General features: G+C 41.2%; 1 protein-coding gene across 1 annotated transcript; it reads right to left on the bottom strand.

The window, feature by feature from the left end:
* Positions 1 to 1,123: 1,123 nt before the first annotated feature.
* Positions 1,124 to 21,070, bottom strand: SPATS1 (spermatogenesis associated serine rich 1). The gene is made up of 6 exons (XM_081827560.1): positions 21,030 to 21,070; positions 14,265 to 14,389; positions 12,851 to 13,012; positions 9,136 to 9,256; positions 8,318 to 8,380; positions 1,124 to 3,372 (listed from the first exon to the last, which is right to left on the bottom strand). The coding sequence occupies exons 1-6, from the start codon at positions 21,068 to 21,070 to the stop codon at positions 3,225 to 3,227; spliced, it is 660 nt and encodes a 219-aa protein (XP_081683686.1). The 3' UTR covers positions 1,124 to 3,224.
* Positions 21,071 to 21,102: the final 32 nt, after the last annotated feature.

The raw sequence follows: 21,102 nt of genomic DNA, 5'->3' as shown, positions 1-21,102 counted from the left end.
CTTAAGAAATGTTTACTTCTCACATATGTATTTCTTACAAAGTCCAGGTTTGAGAGCCGCAGTGTTGGCTCCTCAAGTCAATAAGGGCCCCCTCATCCCCAGGGTAAGCTCACACCATAATCCTTCCTAGAGTTCCCCAGCATTGGAAGGACACCAAATGGGCTCCCGTGTCATTTCCCAGAGCCTACTGGGAACCTAGCCAGTAGACCCCCTAAGAGGTGCACCATCCCACATCAAGCCCGTTGCTAAGTTTCAGGTCAAGGCATCACTCTGTCCTGATTTTCCAGCCTCTCAGTCACTGGCATAATCTGGAGGAGCTCCAGCTCTAACATACTTCAGCAAGTCAAATCCTATAAACAAGGCTTTTATCCGCCCAGCTTTTGAGGGCTAAATGCCTAAGAGCAAAAGGAAATGATCTAATCAAACTGGGTACCTCATACTGGAAACGTAGACAATGAAAGGAATTATACAGAATATTCATAAATCGTGTGTGGAATTGTAAAGGTTTAACATTCTAAAATCTTAACATTTTGACAACTGAGAGTGCAGAGACTATAGAAACAGCCTTGGAATGGTCTTCAGTTAGCTTATTTGGACTTCAGAGCCACTAGCACTAAACAGAACATTCCCGCCAGGCCACAGGAGCCAGTTTTCATTTTTCCCAGGATCTGAAATTAGAATACCTTGTGTACAACGTCAGGTTGTTACTCTAGTGCATTTACTTGGAAATGTCACGTACAGGTTGTTTCTATTAAGCCTTCAAGCTGCAGTTATTTAAGGAAATGAACACACGCACACACCCACATGCACACCTGCACACACATGCAGGACCTAAAGTGAGGGGAAGGGGAACTTCACACCTTAAAAGGTCCAACATTTTTGAGCCTAGAAAGGACGACTGGAAAAGCTAGGACACCCACATAGTTTTGCCACTTGGCCATTTGTTCTATGCCTTAGTCTCCCCAAAAGATGCATGCACATGCATTTATGTCCTGCCCAAAGTTAGCAATGGAACTCCTCACCTGCCGGCTGTTGGCAATGCCAAGGAGTCTAAGACCTGGCCACTGAGATGTGCCCACAAATGAAAATTGCCCTGATTTCCAGGAGATGGAATGTAGCGCTACAACTCCAGGAGGTCAATTATTCAATAGTTTTCTTTTTTAATCCTATCTACTTTGGTTTAGAGCCGCGTGTAGGAATTATATAGACCTCTTTGAAATCTAGAGGCTGCTATTCATCTTCTGAAACTGTACTTTGGTTCTTTTTCTTAATACCTTTGCTGTGTAGGACTTCTTCCCTCCAAAACACCAGAGTCCCCTCTGAGAGCAGTTTCCTGTTCCACTTAGATAATCCCATCTGGAAATTCCTGCAGAATCACTTTTTGCATTTATATTGTGTTCTCCATTATGCATCCACACGGGTGGTCGCAACTGACTTTTTTATATTTTAACTCATAGAAGCACAAAAAATTATTTTTTTCAGGAGTGGATGTATTTGAGAAAATCTGTTGGCAACCTCTTCTTTCCTTTCCTAAATTGTTTGGTTTTATTTTCTTTTCTGGATTTTGTTAGGGGTGAGCTTTGTGTCCCAGGGGCAAGAGAATCAGCACAGAGGCATGTTGATGTCAACCCAAGGAGTGGTCAGACACAGTTGCTGGTGGTATGACCATCATGTTCTCTGTTAGTAGGTCCAAAGGCCAGTATGAAGAGAACACAGAATGTACTGTGTTCTAAACCTGCTTCATTTACTTCGGCTATGGCTAGAAATAATGCTTTGACAGGGAAAGAAACCATATCTGTGTCTTGGGCATTTTGAGTGTCAGTCTGGGCCCCAGTTCTCTCTTTCCATTTTGAGGTTTGGGGAGACCAGACCTGCAGCCCTCATTAGCCAACCAGCGAAGTCTCCTCAGTAGAGGAGATTGGCTACGAAGATGCTGAGTCACTGGCTTGACTGCGGAGGGTCACAGCCTGACTGTGTATACAGTTGGCTTTTGTTCCCATCTTTTTCTCCAAATATTTGCTTCTTGCCTGATTGATGAAAGGCCTTAAGACTCAGGACTGGGGGACGCCTGGGTGGCTCAGTCAGTTAAGCGTCCGCCTTCGGCTCAGGTCATGATCCCAGGGTCCTGGGATCGAGTCCCGCATCGGGCTCCCTGCTCCGCGGGGAGTCTGCTTCTTCCTCTGCCTCTGTCTCTCTCTCTGTCTCTCATGAATAAATAAATAAAATCTTTAAAAAAAAAAAAAGACTCAGGACTGGGTCCTCATTGAGCTTCAATCCTGCATGGCTGGGTGGACAAATGCTACAGAAATGGGGAATGGAGTTGCAGGAGGATGGTATGAATTACCTGTGCAGATCTAGCCTTCACATTTTTCCAACACGTACCAAGTGAATAGTAGAGAAAATCTCAAATAGTATTAATAAAATGAGAACAATTTTACCAAATTAATGAAAGCTCTGTGTCTGCATTTTACCATTGATTTGAGAGCATCTTTCGAAAAGTAAATTTAACTGAGTAAAACTGAAGGTGGGCTATCTACCAGTAGAACTGCATCAATGTTAAGTTCCCTGAATTCAATATTTGTATTGCAACTGTTGGAGAAGATCCCTGACCTTAGGAGATACATTCTGAAGTATATAGCATGTAGGAGTAAAGGGTTATGATGTCGGCCACTCACTCTCAAATAATTCCACAAAATAATAAGAGTAATGAAAGAGAGAGAAAGAATGCACAAAGTTTGACAAATGTTAACAATTGTAGATTCTGGGTGAAGGATACGTAGGTATTTGTTCATTGTATGAGTCTCATGACTTTTCTGTAAAGTTTGAAAGTTTTTCAAAATATAAAGTTAAAAAGAGCAAAGCACAGTGATTACTCATCAAAGGCAAACATTTGATTTAGAGCAGTCACACTGACAGAAGCAATCAATTGAAAGAGGCTCTCCAGACTACAGTCAGTACATGCTCTATGGGCCTGTGTCTGTTCAGGATCGTCTTGCAGAATCCAAAGAACCTGTGGATAGAGGCACGGAGTTAAAGGCTGTGCTCTGTTACAAGACTAACAGTGCTCAACCAACATACTCAACCAGCAATGCGTGGCCGTGACATAGGCCCAAGGAACCACGTTGGGGCAAAGGACACCATCCACTCCGGGAGAGGCTTTGTCTTCTCTCCTCTCCACTGCGAAGCCTCTCAAGAGCCTGCTCTTCTGTGCTTGCCTCCAGTTTTTATACTATTCTTTGAGGGTTCTTTAACCCACCAGGAAGGAGTAAACCGTGCATCAAGGGGGATGCTGGTTGCCAATTGTCAAGGTCCTCAACCTCTCTTATCTCATTCTGCAGCTTGTTGGCCTTCTCCTTCACCCAGAAAGGCAAGCTGTGGAAAGAAAACAACAGCTGAGTTTGAGTTTGTCTGCTGCGAAATGTACAAACACCTTCAAGGGATATGGTACTGCATCCTCAAAAGTAAGAAGGCCTCCAATTTAGGAGACCAGTGACGAAATAAAACACCATGTTAGTTGTTCAGCATTCCCCTCTCTTCCAAACCCAGACCTCTTTTCTGCCCTTCTCTGCCCAGAGAGCTGACCCCTGAAACTTGCATCACCTTGACCCCACCATGTGCCCCTAACACATTGGAGGCACCAGCAGGAGACCAGAAAGCAAGCAGAGGTTGGGGTATTTCTCACCTAGCTCTTCTACTCCCGCTCATCTCCTGAGGTACCCCAGTTCTGGCCACAGCTGCACTCTCCACTGCCACAACCCCTTCTGGACAGCCCTTCTCCATTTCCCACCAAGCTGGGCAACAAGATCACTCTTCTTGCTGTTCAGACCTGGGAGTGGTAATAGCTGCCCACTGGAGAGAGCCTCAGGGGGGCTTCGCCCTTCCCTATAATTTCCCTTGACCTGTTCACTCATCTGTAAACAGTCCTTTCATTAAGCTCTCTTCAGAATCCCACCTGAGTGTGCCTTCTGTTGTTTTGCTGTGGCCTCAGCTAATGCAGACCCCCGGCACCCTCCCAAGTCTGCAGAGATGTGAAAGGACATATGCTGGACTATACTGTGTATGTTCCAAGAGGTACCAGGAATTGTGTGACTCCTGGGATGAGTCAGAGAAAAGAGATGAAGAATCTTTTCCTCTTTTGGCAGCTACAATTTTCATACATTTGGGGAGAAATGCACCATGATTGGGAAGAATACCCTGATAAATCTGCTAGGGATGGGGAAGTCCCTGCAGGAAGGAAAAGGGATTACCACATAGGTAATAGGTGGGAGTCAAGGATATCATGTAAAGCTGACAAACCAATAGCAGAAGCCCAAATAAGACCAGCAGGACCTTATTTGGGCAATATAGAAGATACTAGCATAAAAAGGAATCACTAGAACAAAACCACAAGCATTCCTTAAGATCAAAAGAAATCATTTTTTTAACTTTTGTTGAAGCAATCAAAGAAAACAGACTCATGGTAAAAATAATATAATACACATAATAAGTGTAACAAAATATTATGATAGAATTGAAATCAAATCATTAATTCAAATGATCTTAATTCACCTATTTTTTTAAAGATTTATTTTTTTATTTTAGAGAGAGAGCGCATGCGTGCGCACGTGAGTGGGGGGAGGGGCAGAGGGAGAGAGAATTTCAAGCAGACTCCCCAGTTAGCGCGGAGCTCTGTCTCACAACCCCGAGATCATGGCCTGAGCCGAAATCGAGAGTCTTGGATGCTTAAGTGACTGAGCCACCCAGGCGCCCCTTCATTCAGTTATTAAACAATTTTCAAAAAAAAAAAGAAAAAAGAAAACAATTTTCAGTTTGGCTCACAAAAGCAAAATCCAACTCTGTGTGTAAAAGACAGACCTAAAACAAAGTGATTTGAAAGTCTAAAAACAAAAGAATGGGTAAAGGTATATTAGTCAAATGCAAACAAAACAAAGTAAGAATTATAATCTGAATATCTGGCAATGTATAATACAGGACAAAAAGCATTAAATGAGAAAAAGAAGATTTTTAAAAATTTTAATTCCAGTGCAGTTTACAGTGTTATATTTGTTTCAGGTGTACAATATAGTGATTCAACAATTCTATACATTACTCAGTGCTCATCATGACAGGTGCACTCCTTAATCCCCATCACCTGTTTCACTCCATCTCCCCCCACCCACCTCCCCTCTGGTAACCACCAGTTTGTTCTCTACAGTTAAGAGTCTGGTTTTGGTTTGTCGAAAAAGAAGACATTTTTTTTTTTTTTAAGAACATTCCTTCTTTTTTTTTTAAAGATTTTATTTATTTATTTATTTGAGAGAGAGAGAGAGAGAAACAGCATGAGAGGGGATAGGGTCAGAGGGAGAAGCAGGCTCTCCGCCGAGCCAGGAGCCCGATGTGGGACTCGATGCCAGGACTCCAGGATCATGACCTGAGCCGAAGGCAGTCGCTTAACCAACTGAGCCACCCAGGCGCCCAAGAAGACATTTTTATAATGTTAATGGCTACAGTTAACAATAAAGATAGAAATACATTAACAGACCCATTTTCAGTCCAAGCTAGGCCAAATGAACAATTTTAATCAAAATGATAAATCTGGAGTGCCTGGGTGGCTCAGTCGATTAAGCATCCAACTCTTGGTTTTAGGTCAGGTCATGATCTCTCAGTCACGAGATCAAGACCCGCATTGGGCTCTGCCCTGAGTGCAGAGTCTGCTTCAGATTCTCTTTCCCTCTCCCTCTCCCTCCCACTTACACACTCTCCCTCTCTCTCGTGCACAATAAATGAATAAATAAAATCTTTTAAAAAACCCAAAAAGGTAAATCTTCTGGGTATGTATCTAACTTTGCATCCTGATGAAGTAGACACACCTTCAAAGGTATGTAGAGACAGTCCCCAAATTGAGTATGTATTAGGTCACAATGAAAAGTTGGTAAGTTCCATAAAATAAAAATAATAAAAACAATATTTTCTGGTCATTAGGTGATAAAAGTAAAAATGAATTACAAAATAAAAATCAAAAGCCTCTTCCACTCGGAAATTTTAAATCTATTAAGTAATTCTTTAGCCGAAAGGAAGAGACCAACACAAACTGCAGAATTCTTTAAAAAATAAGGATAATCTGGGGTGCCTGGGTAGCTCAGTCGGTTAAATGTCCAACTCTTAATTTTGGCTCAGTCATGATCTCATATATGAGGCTAATCTACACATCAAAATTTACAACATATAAGCAAAGCAGTGGACAGAGGCACTTTCATAACCTTCAGTATAGATATTAAGAAAAATTAAAGAATTTAAAAATGAATTAAACATCCCATTCAAAAAATAGAAAAAGAGGGGCACCTGGCTGGCTCAGTCAGTAGAGCATGCAACTCTTGATCTAGGGGTCATGAGTTCAAGCCCCACATTAGGCATAGTGATTATTTAAAAAAAAAATAGAGGGGCTGGGGCACCTGGGTGGCTCAGTCGTTAAGCGTCTGCCTTGGGCTCAGGTCGGGATCCCAGGGTCCTGGGATTGAGCCCAGCATCGGGTTCCCTGCTCAGCAGGGAGTCTGCTTCTCCCTCTCCCTCTGACCCTCCCCTCTGCTCGTGCGAGCACTCTCTCTCTCTCTCAAATAAATAAAATCATTAAAATTAGTAAATAAATAAAAAAAATTTTTAAAGCTCTTACTTTCATTGATTTTTTTCTATTGTCTTTTTAGTCTCTATTTCATTTATTTCCCCTCTGGTTTTTGTTATTTCCTTCCTTCTATCAACTTTGGGTTTAGTTTGTTCTTCTTTTTCTAGTTCCTTGAGGTGTAAAGTTAGGTTGTTCATTTGATATCTTTCTTTTTTCTTAACATAGGCATTTATTACTATAAACTTCTCTTTTAAACCTGCTTTTGCTGCATACCATAAGTTTTGATATGTTGTATTTCCATTTTTATTTGTCTGAAAGTATTTTTTATTCCTCTTTTTACTTCTTCTTTGACCCATTGGTTGCTCAGGAGCATGTTTAGTCTTCATTATATTTGTGAATCTTCCAGATTTCCTCTTGTAATTGATTTCTATTTTCACACCATCATGGTCACAAAAGATACTTGATACGATTTCCGTCTTCTTAAATGTATAAAGACTTAGTTTGTGCCCTGGCAATTACTTTTATTTTAAATATTCTAGAAGAGTGTTTACAAAAAGTGTACAGTACAGACATGAGAGGCCCCAATTATGTGCCTCAAGTAATAATGCAGTATCATGAAGGTATTAAAGCTCCCAGGTTTGGAATAAAAGGCTTTTATTTCCACTGAGCTCCAGGGTTTGGTCTCCCAGCTGGACTCTGGTGGGTCAGACAGTGGGTCACTTGCCCACTCTAGCCATACTTATGTGAGACTGTTTTGTATTAGAAAGTGAAATTTTTGGGCGCGTGGGTGGCTCAGTTGGTTAAGCGACTGCCTTCGGCTCAGGTCATGATCCTGGAGTCCCGGGATCGAGTCCCGCATCGGGCTCCCTGCTCAGCTGGGAGTCTGCTTCTCCCTCTCCCTCTGCCCCTACCTCCCCACTTGTGCTCTCTCTCTCTCTCTCAAATAAATAAATAATTTTTTTAAAAAAGTGAAATTATTTTAAGATTTATTTATTTATTTGAGAGAGAGAGAGAAAGCACACACACACAAGCAGGGGAGGGGAAAAGGGAGGAGTAGAGGAAGACAAACAGACTCCCACTGAGCAGGGAGCCTGACGCAGGCTCAATCCCAGGACCCTGAGATCATCACCCAAGCCAAAATCAAGAGTCTGTCGTCTAACCCACTGAACCACCCGGGAACCCCTGGAAAGTGAAATTTTTTATACTGACACATATCATTTTCTAGGTCTAAACCCTACTTGGGCAAATAAATGAGGTTCAGAATGGAGCTGAACTTAAAATATGAGATCAGAGGGATGTTACTTCCCTCAAGCATTCCGATGGCTTTTTCTCTGCCTCTTCAAGCTCTAACCATCCTCCCTGGTTGCACTCATTTAAGCATGGGTCTTTCTTTTCCAACAGCGCTTGGGTTTTGGAAATCAGGGACCCTGTCTTTTTGCTCCATATAAACCCCCCACAGTGCATACCTAGCACAACACAGGGCCTCTGGCGGGCTGTCCATCTTATCGGCCGAAGATGTGGGCGACCCAGCTGCCAGACTCCACAGCACTTGCCCTCCAAGTGTCTCACCAAAAACCCTCCATACACACTGTCCCACCTGCTGGGATACCAAAGGTCCCTCTCTGCTGGGTGTCTCTGAGCTCCTCCACCGAGAAACCTGTAAATAACCAATAACTTCATAAAGATCGGATAATATGAAAACATAGTAAGAGAACTCACGTAGGAATTTGTGGAAGAGGCTCAAGTGGAATAAAAGTATCGTATTTCTTTTCATAAGGCACTCTGAAAAACAGAACAGACAACTGTATGATTGGTATGGCTTCTACAGCAGAGAGATCAATGCATCATCATATTCAAGAAAATGTCTTATTTTCTGGTTTTAATGGGCACCTAGGGGCTTCACAACTGTAAAGGTCATAATTCTTATTATAATTTTTACTAAACATCATTAAACCAAACATGAGTAATTTTTTAAAATATTAATGTAATATACCAACTATATTTCTTTTAACTTAATGAACCTCCCTTTCTCCTCAACCGCTTTGGTCTAAGTTTAGTTCCAAGTGTACATCAATCCAAACAATAGTCACCAATAACCTGATTCAGTATGAAACTGAAAAGTCTTCAGATTTGTGGTAACAACGATTAGGACAAAATTAACAACCTCCTTTTTGTAGTCAAGATCCTGTGTATAATTTCAATTACACACACGCATGTGTGTGGACACTAAGGAACTAGAGATGAATGGTTTTTTTTAAAGATTTTATTTATTTGTCAGAGAGAGAGAGTATAAGCATGGGGAGCGGCAGCCAGAGGGAGAAGCAGGCTCCCCTGAGCAGGGTGCCCGACACGGGATCGATCCCAGGACACTTAACCAACTGAGCCATCCAGGCATCCCTAGAGAGGAACTTTTTTAGGAATTGTCAGCAACCATGTTTTGTTGGAATCTACTCCTTATGAAATATAACATATATAGTACAGAGAGATACAATTCCTTTAAAATTAACAAACTAACCCTACTATTCACATACACTTACATGGAGAAATTCACTGGTGGGAGAGTTGATCCTGCTTTGTGGAAGTCTTTACTCTGTTCTGGGTACATATATGGATTATCTCCTGGAGTTAACTTTGGTATTCCATTCCTAGGATCAATATCTGTGAAAGATATTTAAAAACAAGATCATAAAAAGGACTGAAGGTAATCCAAAGATAGGCTCTATCGATATGCCAATGGAAACTAGATAATTTCATGTTTTATTATGAAGTACATATTATTATTATGTTTGTGATTGTCTTGCCTTGAGAAGATGAAAAGTGTGCTTGAAACGCTGTGTTTGGGAGATTTTCCAGAAAGTGTCATGATTACCCCACCCTGGGAAATAAGAATAGCTTAGGTTCAGAGGGGATGTTTTGGTTTAAAGTGAATGGTGAATCAAAGGTATCTGCAAAGGATATGCAAGAAGTCTGCTTAAAATCTGAGCATTGGTGCACTTTGAATCCCTGTGCCCTATAAAGCTTAAGAAACAACCGTAATTGGGTCCTTCTCTCTGACTGGATCTCAGAAGGAAATTAGCGAATGAGGAAGAGCTACAGAAGAGAAAAATTATATTTTCAGGTCAACTTCACTACAACCTATAACCACAGACAACATTTTGTTCTTCCTTCTATGACGACAAATTAGGCCTTTAAGGAACTCCACCAATGGCCTGATTGTAACTAATGTGTTAGAGTCAACCATTAATGAGACATATTTTGATTGTTTTTTTCCTATAATAAAGGTGTTGAATTTCAGTTCATAATGGAAGCTGACTGGCAGTCATGATGCTGCCTCTCCATCTTATCCAAGAAATAACAAGAGAGAAGAGAATGTCACGAAAGAAGAAATGCCCCGTGCCAAGCTTAACAGTATCGAGTGCCACAAGAGATTGAGGAAGAGAAAAAAATGGAAAAAGACCATCGTATTCAGGGTTTAAAGAAGTCATTGCACATCACCTAAGAAGTAATCACACTAAAACGAATCAAGCCTATAGGTCCAACTATCAGTTTACAAGAAATACATAGGACAGAGAAACCTGTTAAATGGTACCAAGGGGTATAATCAGCAAAATCCTGACTGTGGCAAACTCTACAGGATACATGACCTAGTTTCTTTTTTTTTTTTTAAGATTTTATTTCATTATTTGAGAGAGAGAGTGGGTGAGTGAGAGAGCACACACGGGGGGAGCAGCAGAGGGTGAGGGAGAAGCAGGCTCTCCACCGAACCGGGAGCCCAATGTAGGACTCGATCCCAGGACCCTGAGATCATGACCTGAGCTGAAGGCAGATGCCCAACCAACTGAGCCACCCAGGTGCCCATGACCTAAAAAAGAGGGGGAGGACCTATAGTAAAAAGAGACTTGAGGGACGCCTGGGTGGTGCATTTTTCAGTATGTATAAAGACCATAAAGGAAGGAAGGAAGGAAGGAAAGAAGGAAGGAAGAAAAGGAAGGAAGGAAAGAACGATGGAAGGGAAATAATAATACACAAAATTCAGGATAAGTTTACCTTGAGTTAGGAGGGAAGTGACAGGTTAGGGTGAGGATTTGAGTTCATCATGATAACCCCATTTATTGTTGATAAATACTTGCAGCTGACCCAGTTCTAGGCAGTGAGACACAGGTCCTAAGGACCATATGAGAAAATTTTCCCTTCGTTCTAAAAGGGAAAGGCAACAAGAGAGAGTCCTCTTTTTCATGTTTTGAAATATAGACGCAATGCTTGGAACTGCAACAGTTCTCTTGTGACCATAAGATGACAAGTGTGAAGACAATAATCCAACACAGTCTAAGAATAGCAGCACAGAAAGACAAAATGAGCCTCTTTGATGACATCACTGGGCAACCAGTCCATATAGGCCACCTAGATTTCAAAGCTTCTCGTTAAATATATAATAAATATTTTATTTTTAAAAAAAAGCATATAATATCTGGGGCACCTGGATGGCTCAGATGGTTAAGCATCTGCCTTCAGCTCAGGTCATGATCTCGGGGTCCTGCATCTCGAGTCCCGCATTGGGCTCCCTGCTCAGCAGGGAGTCTGCTTCTCCCTCTTCCTCTGCCACTCCCCCTGCTTGTGCTCTGTCTCTCTGTCTCTCTCTCAAATGAATAAATAAAATCTTTTTTAAAAAGCATATAATATGTTATGATTTAAGCCTCTGACAGTTTGGTTTTCGTCCTACTAGGGCCAAGAGCATTCCTAAGTACTATACAGCTAAACTTAGCCCCTTCCTGATTTTTCTCAGTTGTTTTATATTTAAATAAATCTTTCTTATTCTACCCATCTCTGTTGGGAGTGAGAAGTCAGGGTGTGCACAACAGGCTCACATATCAGGGCTTTGGTGGAAGGCTTTGGGTCCTGGGTCACCGACTGCAAACCATACTGGTATCTGACACTCACCTTATCTCTGATACTCTCTGAAGGCTGGCATTTATTTCTGTTGTCTGCTAAAATGTGTCATCTAGTCTGATCCTCAGGAAGGCAGCCCCCACCACAATGCATCAGGCGAAGCATCAATTTATTCTCCTATGATCCCTGCTTGATGGTCCCCAGCACATCATACAGTGGTCTCCCAGCATTTCAGTTGCGAGACCTGGGCAGTTCTCCCGGCTTGCTCTCTGTTTCATTCTTTCTCCGTGTCCCAACCTCCACAGTCTTCATGGAGCACAAAAATGCAGCTATTCCTCCACATCTCCTGGGTGGGTGACACCTTGAGGCTGGCTTTCTGCCCAGATGTTGCCCACAGCTATCACTACCCTGCTGCTCAGTCAGAGCAGATGTCACTTGATTCTGAGGCTCAAAGTCTCGCCCTAGCCATGCTCTGAGGCTGAAACCCCAGCTAAGGTACATCTGACCACCTGCTAGATTTCGGTGTCAGGAATTGAGCAGAATGTGGGACTCCTCAAGGCTCTCCCACCTCTTCTAGACTACTCTCCCACCTCCTCTAGCACGCCTTCTTGTGTATCCTCTATCCAAACAAAAGCCTTGATCTTCAAAACCAGTTGTCTCTACTCTGACAAGCAGCCTATTTTGAAATTCAAAATGAGAACTTTCTATTTCTTTCTGTCTGTATTCCTGCAACAGCAATCCATGAAGCAATGGCTGCCTCCCATATAGGTATTTCCAGAGAAGAATGTGCTATAATGGTCCGTTGGTACTCAGCAACCCTAGGATCTTTCCATAAACCTATTATGGGTAGGTTGGGACAGAGAACTCACCATGTTCCATATATATATATATATATATATATACACTCATCTCAATTACCTTTAATTAAATAAGCTATGAAATAACAGCATGCACTTCAGGCTAAGGTCTATGGGAATATTTTCCTTTTGAAGAATATAATGTACAGCTTAAATACATATGATGGGCAGCATCTAACTGAAACATAAATTATTTTCTGCAGACTTGAATGAAGGTTTCTATTAATAAGTATCTGAGAGAACTTATCTGAGGACTTAAATGTCACATTAGCATTTTATGAAAATTCAGAGAAAAACAAAAATGTGGATCAGCATATGTTGTGAGTTCTTTGCCAGAAAGTGCAGTCTGCCAACCATCCCCTTCACTTTCCCATCTTCCTGGCTGTGCTAGAGTGACATGGCAACCCCAGAGGGCGGATGCCAGCCATGGAATGTTGGGCCTGCAGAACCACAGCTCAGGGAGTATTTTTAGGCATGGCACAGTCAAGGTCCAGGAGAAAAATATTACCGTATTTCTTCCTCCCAAAGCACTTGTCCACCCTTCTCTCTGACAGAGACCTCCTGTTGCCGAGGAAGACCCCATTGAAGAAACACTGCTTTCCAACATGGTAGGTGTGGATATTGCTGCTAAACCTCGGGTAAAATGTCCATTCGGGACGCTGCCCATCTTCTGCAAGACATCAGAAATCCTTCCATCAGCATTGTTTCCAGCCTCACATAATGCAATTAAATCACGGAAAAATCGTCCCAGGCATCCTCTGACTGGCCTGTACTTTATCAACATGTATAATCCCTTGGTTCTACAACTGGGGCAATGCTAACCTCTGGGGAACTAGGCCTGAAAGGAAAGGAAGTGGGGAGAAAGGTATCTAAGAAGCTTCTTTTTTTCCCTTTTTATCCTCTCATCCAAAAAATAAAGCCAATTTTACGGTTGGAAGTAATGTATGGCATGGGAAGCTCAGAGACACTTTTACAAGCACCTACGATCCAACCTTCACTCAGATAAGTGGGTAGGAAAAAGAGAATGCCCATTAGCCAGGGAGGGGCCAGGCCAACAATGGCATCTTAGCCGGATGACCCGCGGTGTTGGCAGCAACAATAGTAGACGCATCGCTAGAATGACACCGGAAAATGTCTCCATGCAACCCTGGGCAAATGACAAAGGCCCCTGCAGGACCTCAGGCAGGTTACTGGATCTGTCCGTGTCTTTGTTTCCTCATTCAGTACTTTTCCTATAAACTGTGATGTTAAACAATGAGAGACCCCCTAACAGCGCTAGTGTTGCGTGAGAAGCCCTTGGGCTCCGGGGTGGCCAAGAAAGCACACAGGCTCTGGAGACAGGCATGTTCGGATTCCAATCCCACCACTGTACTTCCTAGCTGGGTGTTCTCGTATGAGTGACTAAGTCTCTCCAAGCCTCAGTTGCCTTCTGTGTAAAATGGGTAGGTCTATATTAGCCACCTAGATTTATATGTATGACACAGAAAGAGGTCCATGATCTATTTGCCCTGAGTGAAAATAGTTTGTCTCCTATTTTCCACGAGTGCAAATATGGTTGTACATATCCTACAAACCATATATACCTAAGTACATACATACACGCTTCAAAATTCCTCATGGCTACAGGGCATAGTGGGGATACTGCTGGAAAACACTGGGTAAGGAGTTTCTATACTCTAAATATTCCCTTATTATTTTAATACTTTACTATGGTACTTTTATGGTTTTTATATAAAGCCATTTTAATTTTGGAAAACATATAAAGACAGCTCCTCAGCAGAGTCACTGTGAGAATTAGAGATGAAGCGTGTCCAACACCTGGCACTTCCTGAGTCTCCAATGAACAGTGCCTAACCCTACGGCAGACTTCTGGAAAGCCCTGGGCATGGAGGCACGCAGGGGAGGGGCTACGACGCACTCACTTGTCTGCAATTTAAGCAGGCTGAACTCCTCAGGATATTTATGCTTTGGGACGTCAGGCAGTGAGGTTTCAGAGGAGTGATCAGAATGTGAGGAGGAGGATTTCAGACCCAAATCTGCAGCCAGGCTGGAAAGGAAGCTGAAGGATTAGATTCTTCCATGTGCTTAAATTGGTAGTTAGAACCTGATTTTACATATTTTACACTAGAATTACCCTCCCTTATGACAACTAGGCCAGCCCCTCCATAAATGTCCACGACATATTATTTATTTGCTCACAATTTGAGGGGACCAACACATAGTCAAAAGATGCATCCTTAAAAACAGTGTGGTAGTTCCTCAAAAAGTTAAATATAGAATTACCGTATAACGCAGCAATTCCACTCCTAGCCATATACCCCCAAAGAATTGAAAACAGAGACTCAGATACTTGTAAACGAATGTTCTTTGCAGCATTACTCACATTAGCCACACAGTGGAAACCACCCAAATGTTCACTGACCGATGAATGGATAAGCAAAAGGTGACATTGACATACAATGGAATATTATTTGGTCATAAAAAGGAATGGAGTTCTGATACATGCTACAACATGAATGAAACTTGAAACATTGTGTTAAGTGAAATAAGCCAAACACAAAAGGACAAATATGTATGACCCCATTTATATGAAATATCTTAATACATAAATTCAGAGAGACAGAAAGTAGATCAGGTTAGTAGATTAGGGCAGATGAGAGTACCAGGGTCTGGGGAGAGGGGAGAATGGGGAATCACTGCTTAATGGGTACAGCACTTCTGTTTGGACTGATGAAAATGTTTTAAAAGTAGCAATGATGGGGGCGTCTGGGTGGCTCAGTTGTTAAGCGTCTGCCTTTGGCTCAGGTCATGATATTGGGGTCCTGGGACTGAGCCCTGCATCAGGCTCCCTGCTCAGTGGGGAGCTTTCTTCTCCCTCTCCCTCTGCCGCTACCCCTGCTTGTGCTTGCTCTCTCCCTCTCTCTCTCTCTCTCTGTGTCAAATAAATAAATAAAATCCTTAAAAAAATAGCAGTGATGTTGAAAGGTAATTAATGCCAATGGGTAAAAACGGATAAAATGGCAAATGTTATGTTATGTATAATTCACCCCAATTTTTAAAAAAAAAGGAATGATGTACTGATACAATGTTGCAACATAGATGAAACTTGAAAACGTTAACACTGAATGAAAAAAGCCAGACACCAAAGACTACATATTCCATTTATATGAAATGTCCAGAATAGGCAAATCTATAGAGGTAAGAAGTACATCAGTGGTTGTCTAGGGCTGGGGGCGGGAATAGGGGACATGGTGGGAGTGACTGCTCAAAAGGATGGGCTTCTCTTTGGGGGTGATGAAAATGTTCTAAAATTGATTGTGGTGATGGTTTAGTAAATACACTAAAAATCATTGAATTGCACACTTTATAAGGGTGAAGATTTTTTTTCTTATGCACATAAAAAAATAACATCAAAATGTTAACATTAAGGTGTGCCTGGCTGGCTCAATCTGTAGAATGTGTGACTCTTGATCTCGGGGTTGTAAATTTGAGCCCCACGTTGAGTGTAGAGATTACTTAAAAATAAATCTTTAAAAAATACATTAATATTGATTCTCTAAGATGTGGAATTACCATGATTTTTATTTTTAATATTGTTTTTATACTTTCAAAATTTCTACAGTGTACTTACTTTCCTTATAACAAAAGCCATTAGAAAAAAAAGGCTTCCAAAACTTTTTACTGTAAAGAAATCTAAACAGAGAAAAGCACTCACAACAAATACAGTTTTACAAATAATTATAAAGCCAGCCCTCCCCTCCCACTCTTCCCCCAACCCACTGCCCTCCAGAAACCATTTGTATGTCTCCATCCACGAGAATTAACCACTATCCTGACTCTAACTCTTACGGTAATCATGGCCTTGCTTTTCTTCAAGATTTACCATTTAAGTATGTATTCCAAAAAATATAGCTTAGTTTCACTTGCTTTTGAACTTCATAATAACAGGCATGCCTACAACACATATTGTGTGTCATGGAGTCTTCCAATCACTTTCCATGTATTAACTCATTTAAACCTCAAAACAATTCTATGAAGTATTATCTCCATTTTACAGATGAGAAAACTGAGGCCCAGGAAGGTAAAGTAATTTTCCCAAGTTCACAGAGATGAACTTGGCAGAGCTGGGGTTTGAACCTAGACAGCCTGGCTCCAGAATCCATGCTCTTGCCAAACATGTCATGCTACCTCTCAGAATGTTGCCTTCCTGGTCAGAATTTACCCCAATAGTTATGGTCTTTATTGCACCCTTACTTACTCTAGGTGAACAGACACTTTGCAGAGGCCTGGAGGCTCACTCACACTAAGACATGTTTCAACAGAAGATGAGGGGCCGATCTTTCTGCCAGAGGATGTCGTGTTAGCAAAGCATCCCTTAGATTCCAGAAAATCACTGTGTTTAGTGCCCGTAACACATCACCATTGGATTTCATTAATGAAATGAAATACCTACCCCTCCGTCTTGTTCCCTAGATTATATAAATTACTTTTTTAAAACTAACATTTATTGAGCATGTATTGTGTATTGGGGATTATGTTAACATTTTACATGCATTATCCCACTTAATTCCCATAACATCCACAGACATAATAAGTATTGCTTATCCTTCCATTTTACTGATGAGGGAACTAAGGCACAGATGGTTAAGCAACTTGCCTGAGATCACACAGAAAATAAACACCTGGGTCCAGATTTGATAGCAGCTCTTGTGACACTAAAGTCAAAAATCCTAACCATATGCTAGACTACTTGACCCTCCAGAGTTTACCTACTTGGAATTAAGTGGAAGAGATAACATCTGAATCAAGCTACATATCTGTACATTGTATTGAGCACCTCAAGACAATCTTCCAAAGGATTTATTCATGGAAAGACTGATGAATAATCCAAAGACCTGCCATCAGAAACTTCCATGGGTTCCCCTCACACTGGAGCATTGTCATTAATTTATATACACGTCTTCCCCACCAGATTTGTTATTATTTCTTATTCATCTTCGCAGCACCCAGAAAAGTGCCTGACACAAAGTAGATGCTCAACAAATATTTGAGCAAATAAGTGAAAAAGAATTATAACTCCCCAAACTCCCCAAGTAAGGGAGTCCTGAAAGCAGGGGCTCTCAGAAACAGAATCATAACCATTATCTTCACTCTGCTAAAGAATTACTGATTCATGTTCTTTCATCATTCTACAGAGCTGTGTGCCTGCCCAGTCACTAAAAAAAAAAAAAAAAAAAAAAGTCAGAGGAATGGATATTGCTTTCTTTATGCATAACTTTATAGCGCATGGAAGCTCAATAGACACAATGTAACCTCTAGTTACAAGAAAATTACAAAAAATAGGAGTCAGACTTCTGTGACTGGAGTTCAATTCCCTCCCCTCCCAGGATCCCCATTCTTGGGTTTTTCAGGGTATGGCATAAGGACTGTCTGCATCAGAATTACCTAAGAACTCTGTTAAAAATACAGATTCTTGGGTGCCTGGGTGGCTCAGTTGGTTAAGCGACTGCCTTCGGCTCAGGTCATGATCCTGGAGTCCCGGGATCGAGTCCCGCATCGGGCTCCCTGCTCAGCGGGGAGTCTGCTTCTCCCTCATCCTCCCCCATCTCATGCTCTCTCTCTCTGTCTCATTCTCTCTCTCAAATAAATAAATAAAATCTTAAAAAAAAAAAAATACAGATTCTTAAATCCCATCACAGACACTGAATTAGAATCTCTCTAAGTGAGGCCTGGGAACCTGCAATTTGAACTCCATCCCCTGCAGCAACTAGGCTCACATTCCGCAGCTCCACCACTACGTTCTATAGCATCCCACTTCCTGATGCCGAACTGTCCAGTTTCTCGAGTTTGCTCGATCACGAGGATCACCTTAGGGCACTTGGTTCAACACTCAGGATCCCAGGGCTCTGACCCAGACCTGCAGGGGAAGACCTGGGTGTCAGTATGGTTAAGAAGCACCGCAGGTGATTCTCAGAGCCGGCCAAGCATGGGAAGATCTGTTCTGGAATATGCCACGGCACCTAGAGCAGCCCCAGGTAAAGGAAGGGTCAACTGGTTGCTTGAGGTGTGAGTAGCTAGCTGGGTGGAGTGGAGCACAGGGGAGGAGCTGAGAAAGACACGGAGCTACGAAGAAGAGAGTACAGGTTCCCGATAGCCAAAGGAGTAACCGCCCACCTACAAGCCATAAAAGTCGTGTCAACAAATGTAACATAGACCACACTCTCTGACCACAATACAATACAATTAGAAATCAATAATAAAAAGACAGCCAAAAACATCCGTAAGCTTGGAAACTCAAACCACACTGCTAAATAAAGAGGACATCGCATTGGAAATCATGAGGTGCTTAATGGCCAATGACTTAAGTACTATAAATCAAAACTTGTGGTTATCCAAAGTAAAGCAGTAAGTAGAAATTAGAGCCTGAAATGCATTTACCGTATATCCTGTATTTCACCGAATATGAGGCACCAGCAATTGTAATAACATTAGTATTTTTACATGGGGCGCCTGGGTGGCTCAGTTGGTTAAGCGACTGCCTTCGGCTCAGGTCATGATCCTGGAGTCCCGGGATCGAGTCCCACATAGGGCTCCCTGCTCGGCGGGGAGTCAGCTTCTCCCTCTGACCCTCCTCCCTCTCATGCTCTCTGTCTCTCATTCTCTCTGTCTCAAATAAATAAATAAAATCTTTAAAAAAAATAAAAATAAAAATAAATAAAAATAAAATAAAAAATAAAAAATATTAGTATTTTACGTACCACAAGAATGAAACTATGACAGAATGCTTTACCACTTAGAGTCTTGATTATATATTTATTGAAGCACTCTTTCAGACTTACTTAGATGTAGATTTTAAGCACATATCATTCATGCGCATGTTTAAAGAAGGAAAATATAAGCAAACAAATTGGTTAAGCCTTTCTTAAACCTTGCATTCAAAAATCTGATTACTGAGTCACTTTTCAATTCAATCACTGATGTGCACATTTTCCACCTAAATTGACCTCTGTGCAACAAGCACACAAGTGATGCAGCACTTCTTAAATGAGTGCTCCTCAATTGCCTCTGGAATGTTCTTCCAAGACACAGACACACCTTCTTCATTATTCAGCACTCATTCAGCAAAGTTTCTAACAACTACTTCACACCTGCTGCTGGGCCCACTGCACTAGGAAGACCAATCCAACCTCCAAGGTGCAAATTCTGAAACATGTCCATCTGAGAATTGACAAGTTATAGTGTTAAAAAAAAAAAAAAAAAAAACGAAGATTCCCAGGGCGCCTGGGTGCCGCAGTCAGTTAAACATCTGACTCTTGGTTTTGGCTCAGGTCATGATCTCAGGATCATAAGATCAAGCCCCGCATGGGGCTCCATGCTCAGCATGGAGTCTGTTTGAGATTCTCTCTCCCTCTCCCTCTACCCCTGCCACTGGTGTTCTCTCTCTCTCACCCTCTCTCTCTCTAAAACAAATAGGTAAATTTTTAGAAACAAACAAAAAAGCAAAGACTCCAAAATTAATGAGCTAAACTTGCAATACAAGAAATAAGGAAAAAAAGAATAAACCCCCCAAAACAAACAAACAAAAAAGGATAACAAAATAAAAACAGAAATGAATGAAATAAAGGTTATTAGAACTATGGCTTCATGGAAAAAACGAATAATGTAGATAACAAAGTTCAAGAAAAACCAATATTTAAGAAAAGTAAACAGTATTAGCAATGAAATACCATAATTGCAAATAAAATAGAAATAATTTTACACATAAAGAAATTGTCGAAAATGTCCGATTACTTGTTCAAGGTTACAGAGCTATAGAGTATAATTTATAAAATGTAGCTTGATGTTACAATAATCAAGATGATACTGACACTAGCCCTAACAGATAAATCAAGAGAACAAAACAGAAAATGTAGATAGAATAAAATTTTATGTAATAGTGGAATTTCATGTCCATGAGGAAAGAATGGATTATTCAAAAATATTGCTGAGGGGCGCCTGGGTGGCTCAGATGGTTAAGCATCTGCCTTCGGCTCAGGTCATGATCCCAGGGTCCCGGGATCGAGCCCCGCATCGGGCTCCCTGCTTGGCGGGGAGCCTGCTTCTCCCTCTGCCTCTGCCTCTCTCTCTTTCTCTCTGACTCTCATGAATAAATAAATAAAACATTTTTAAAAATAAAAAAATATTGCTGAAATAATTAACCATTTCCAGTGAAAATAAAATTAATTAATCCCCAGATAAATTCCAGATGAATTATAGATTTGAATATAAAACTTAAAGGATGTACCTGAAAAAGTGATCATTGAATGTTTATATAATCTTAGTTTGGGGAAATTATTTCTAAGAAAGATATCAAATATAGGCAAAATAAAGGAAAAGATGCATAGATTTGAATACATATATATTTAAAACTTCCATAGCAAACTCTAAGCTAGAGGAAAGTTCATAGCATACACAATAAGAAAAAGCGTTAATAGTCATGACAAATTATGAGTTTTTATAAATTTATAAGATGACAATAAATACCCAAAGAGAAAAAAAAATGGGCACAGGACATGATTAGATAATTCATTAAAACACACACATGCACAAATAACCGATACACACTTGGAAAAAAATCCATCCTTCCTAGTAATTAAAGAGCTGAATTTAAAATGAGATACAAGTATTTGCTATGAGTTTGCAAATACCCAAGGTTGGCACCGCTTGGAGGAATGGCATTCTTGTACATTGCTGGTGGAAACGTCTCCATCTTACTAAAAA

This window comes from Leptonychotes weddellii, chromosome 8 (assembly GCF_054177405.1).
Source record: "Leptonychotes weddellii isolate Sample4059 chromosome 8, ASM5417740v2, whole genome shotgun sequence".
Classification (NCBI taxonomy): Eukaryota; Metazoa; Chordata; class Mammalia; order Carnivora; family Phocidae; genus Leptonychotes; species Leptonychotes weddellii.
The sequence above is the reverse complement of the archived record's forward strand: the minus strand, read 5'-3'. Positions and strand labels throughout refer to the sequence as shown.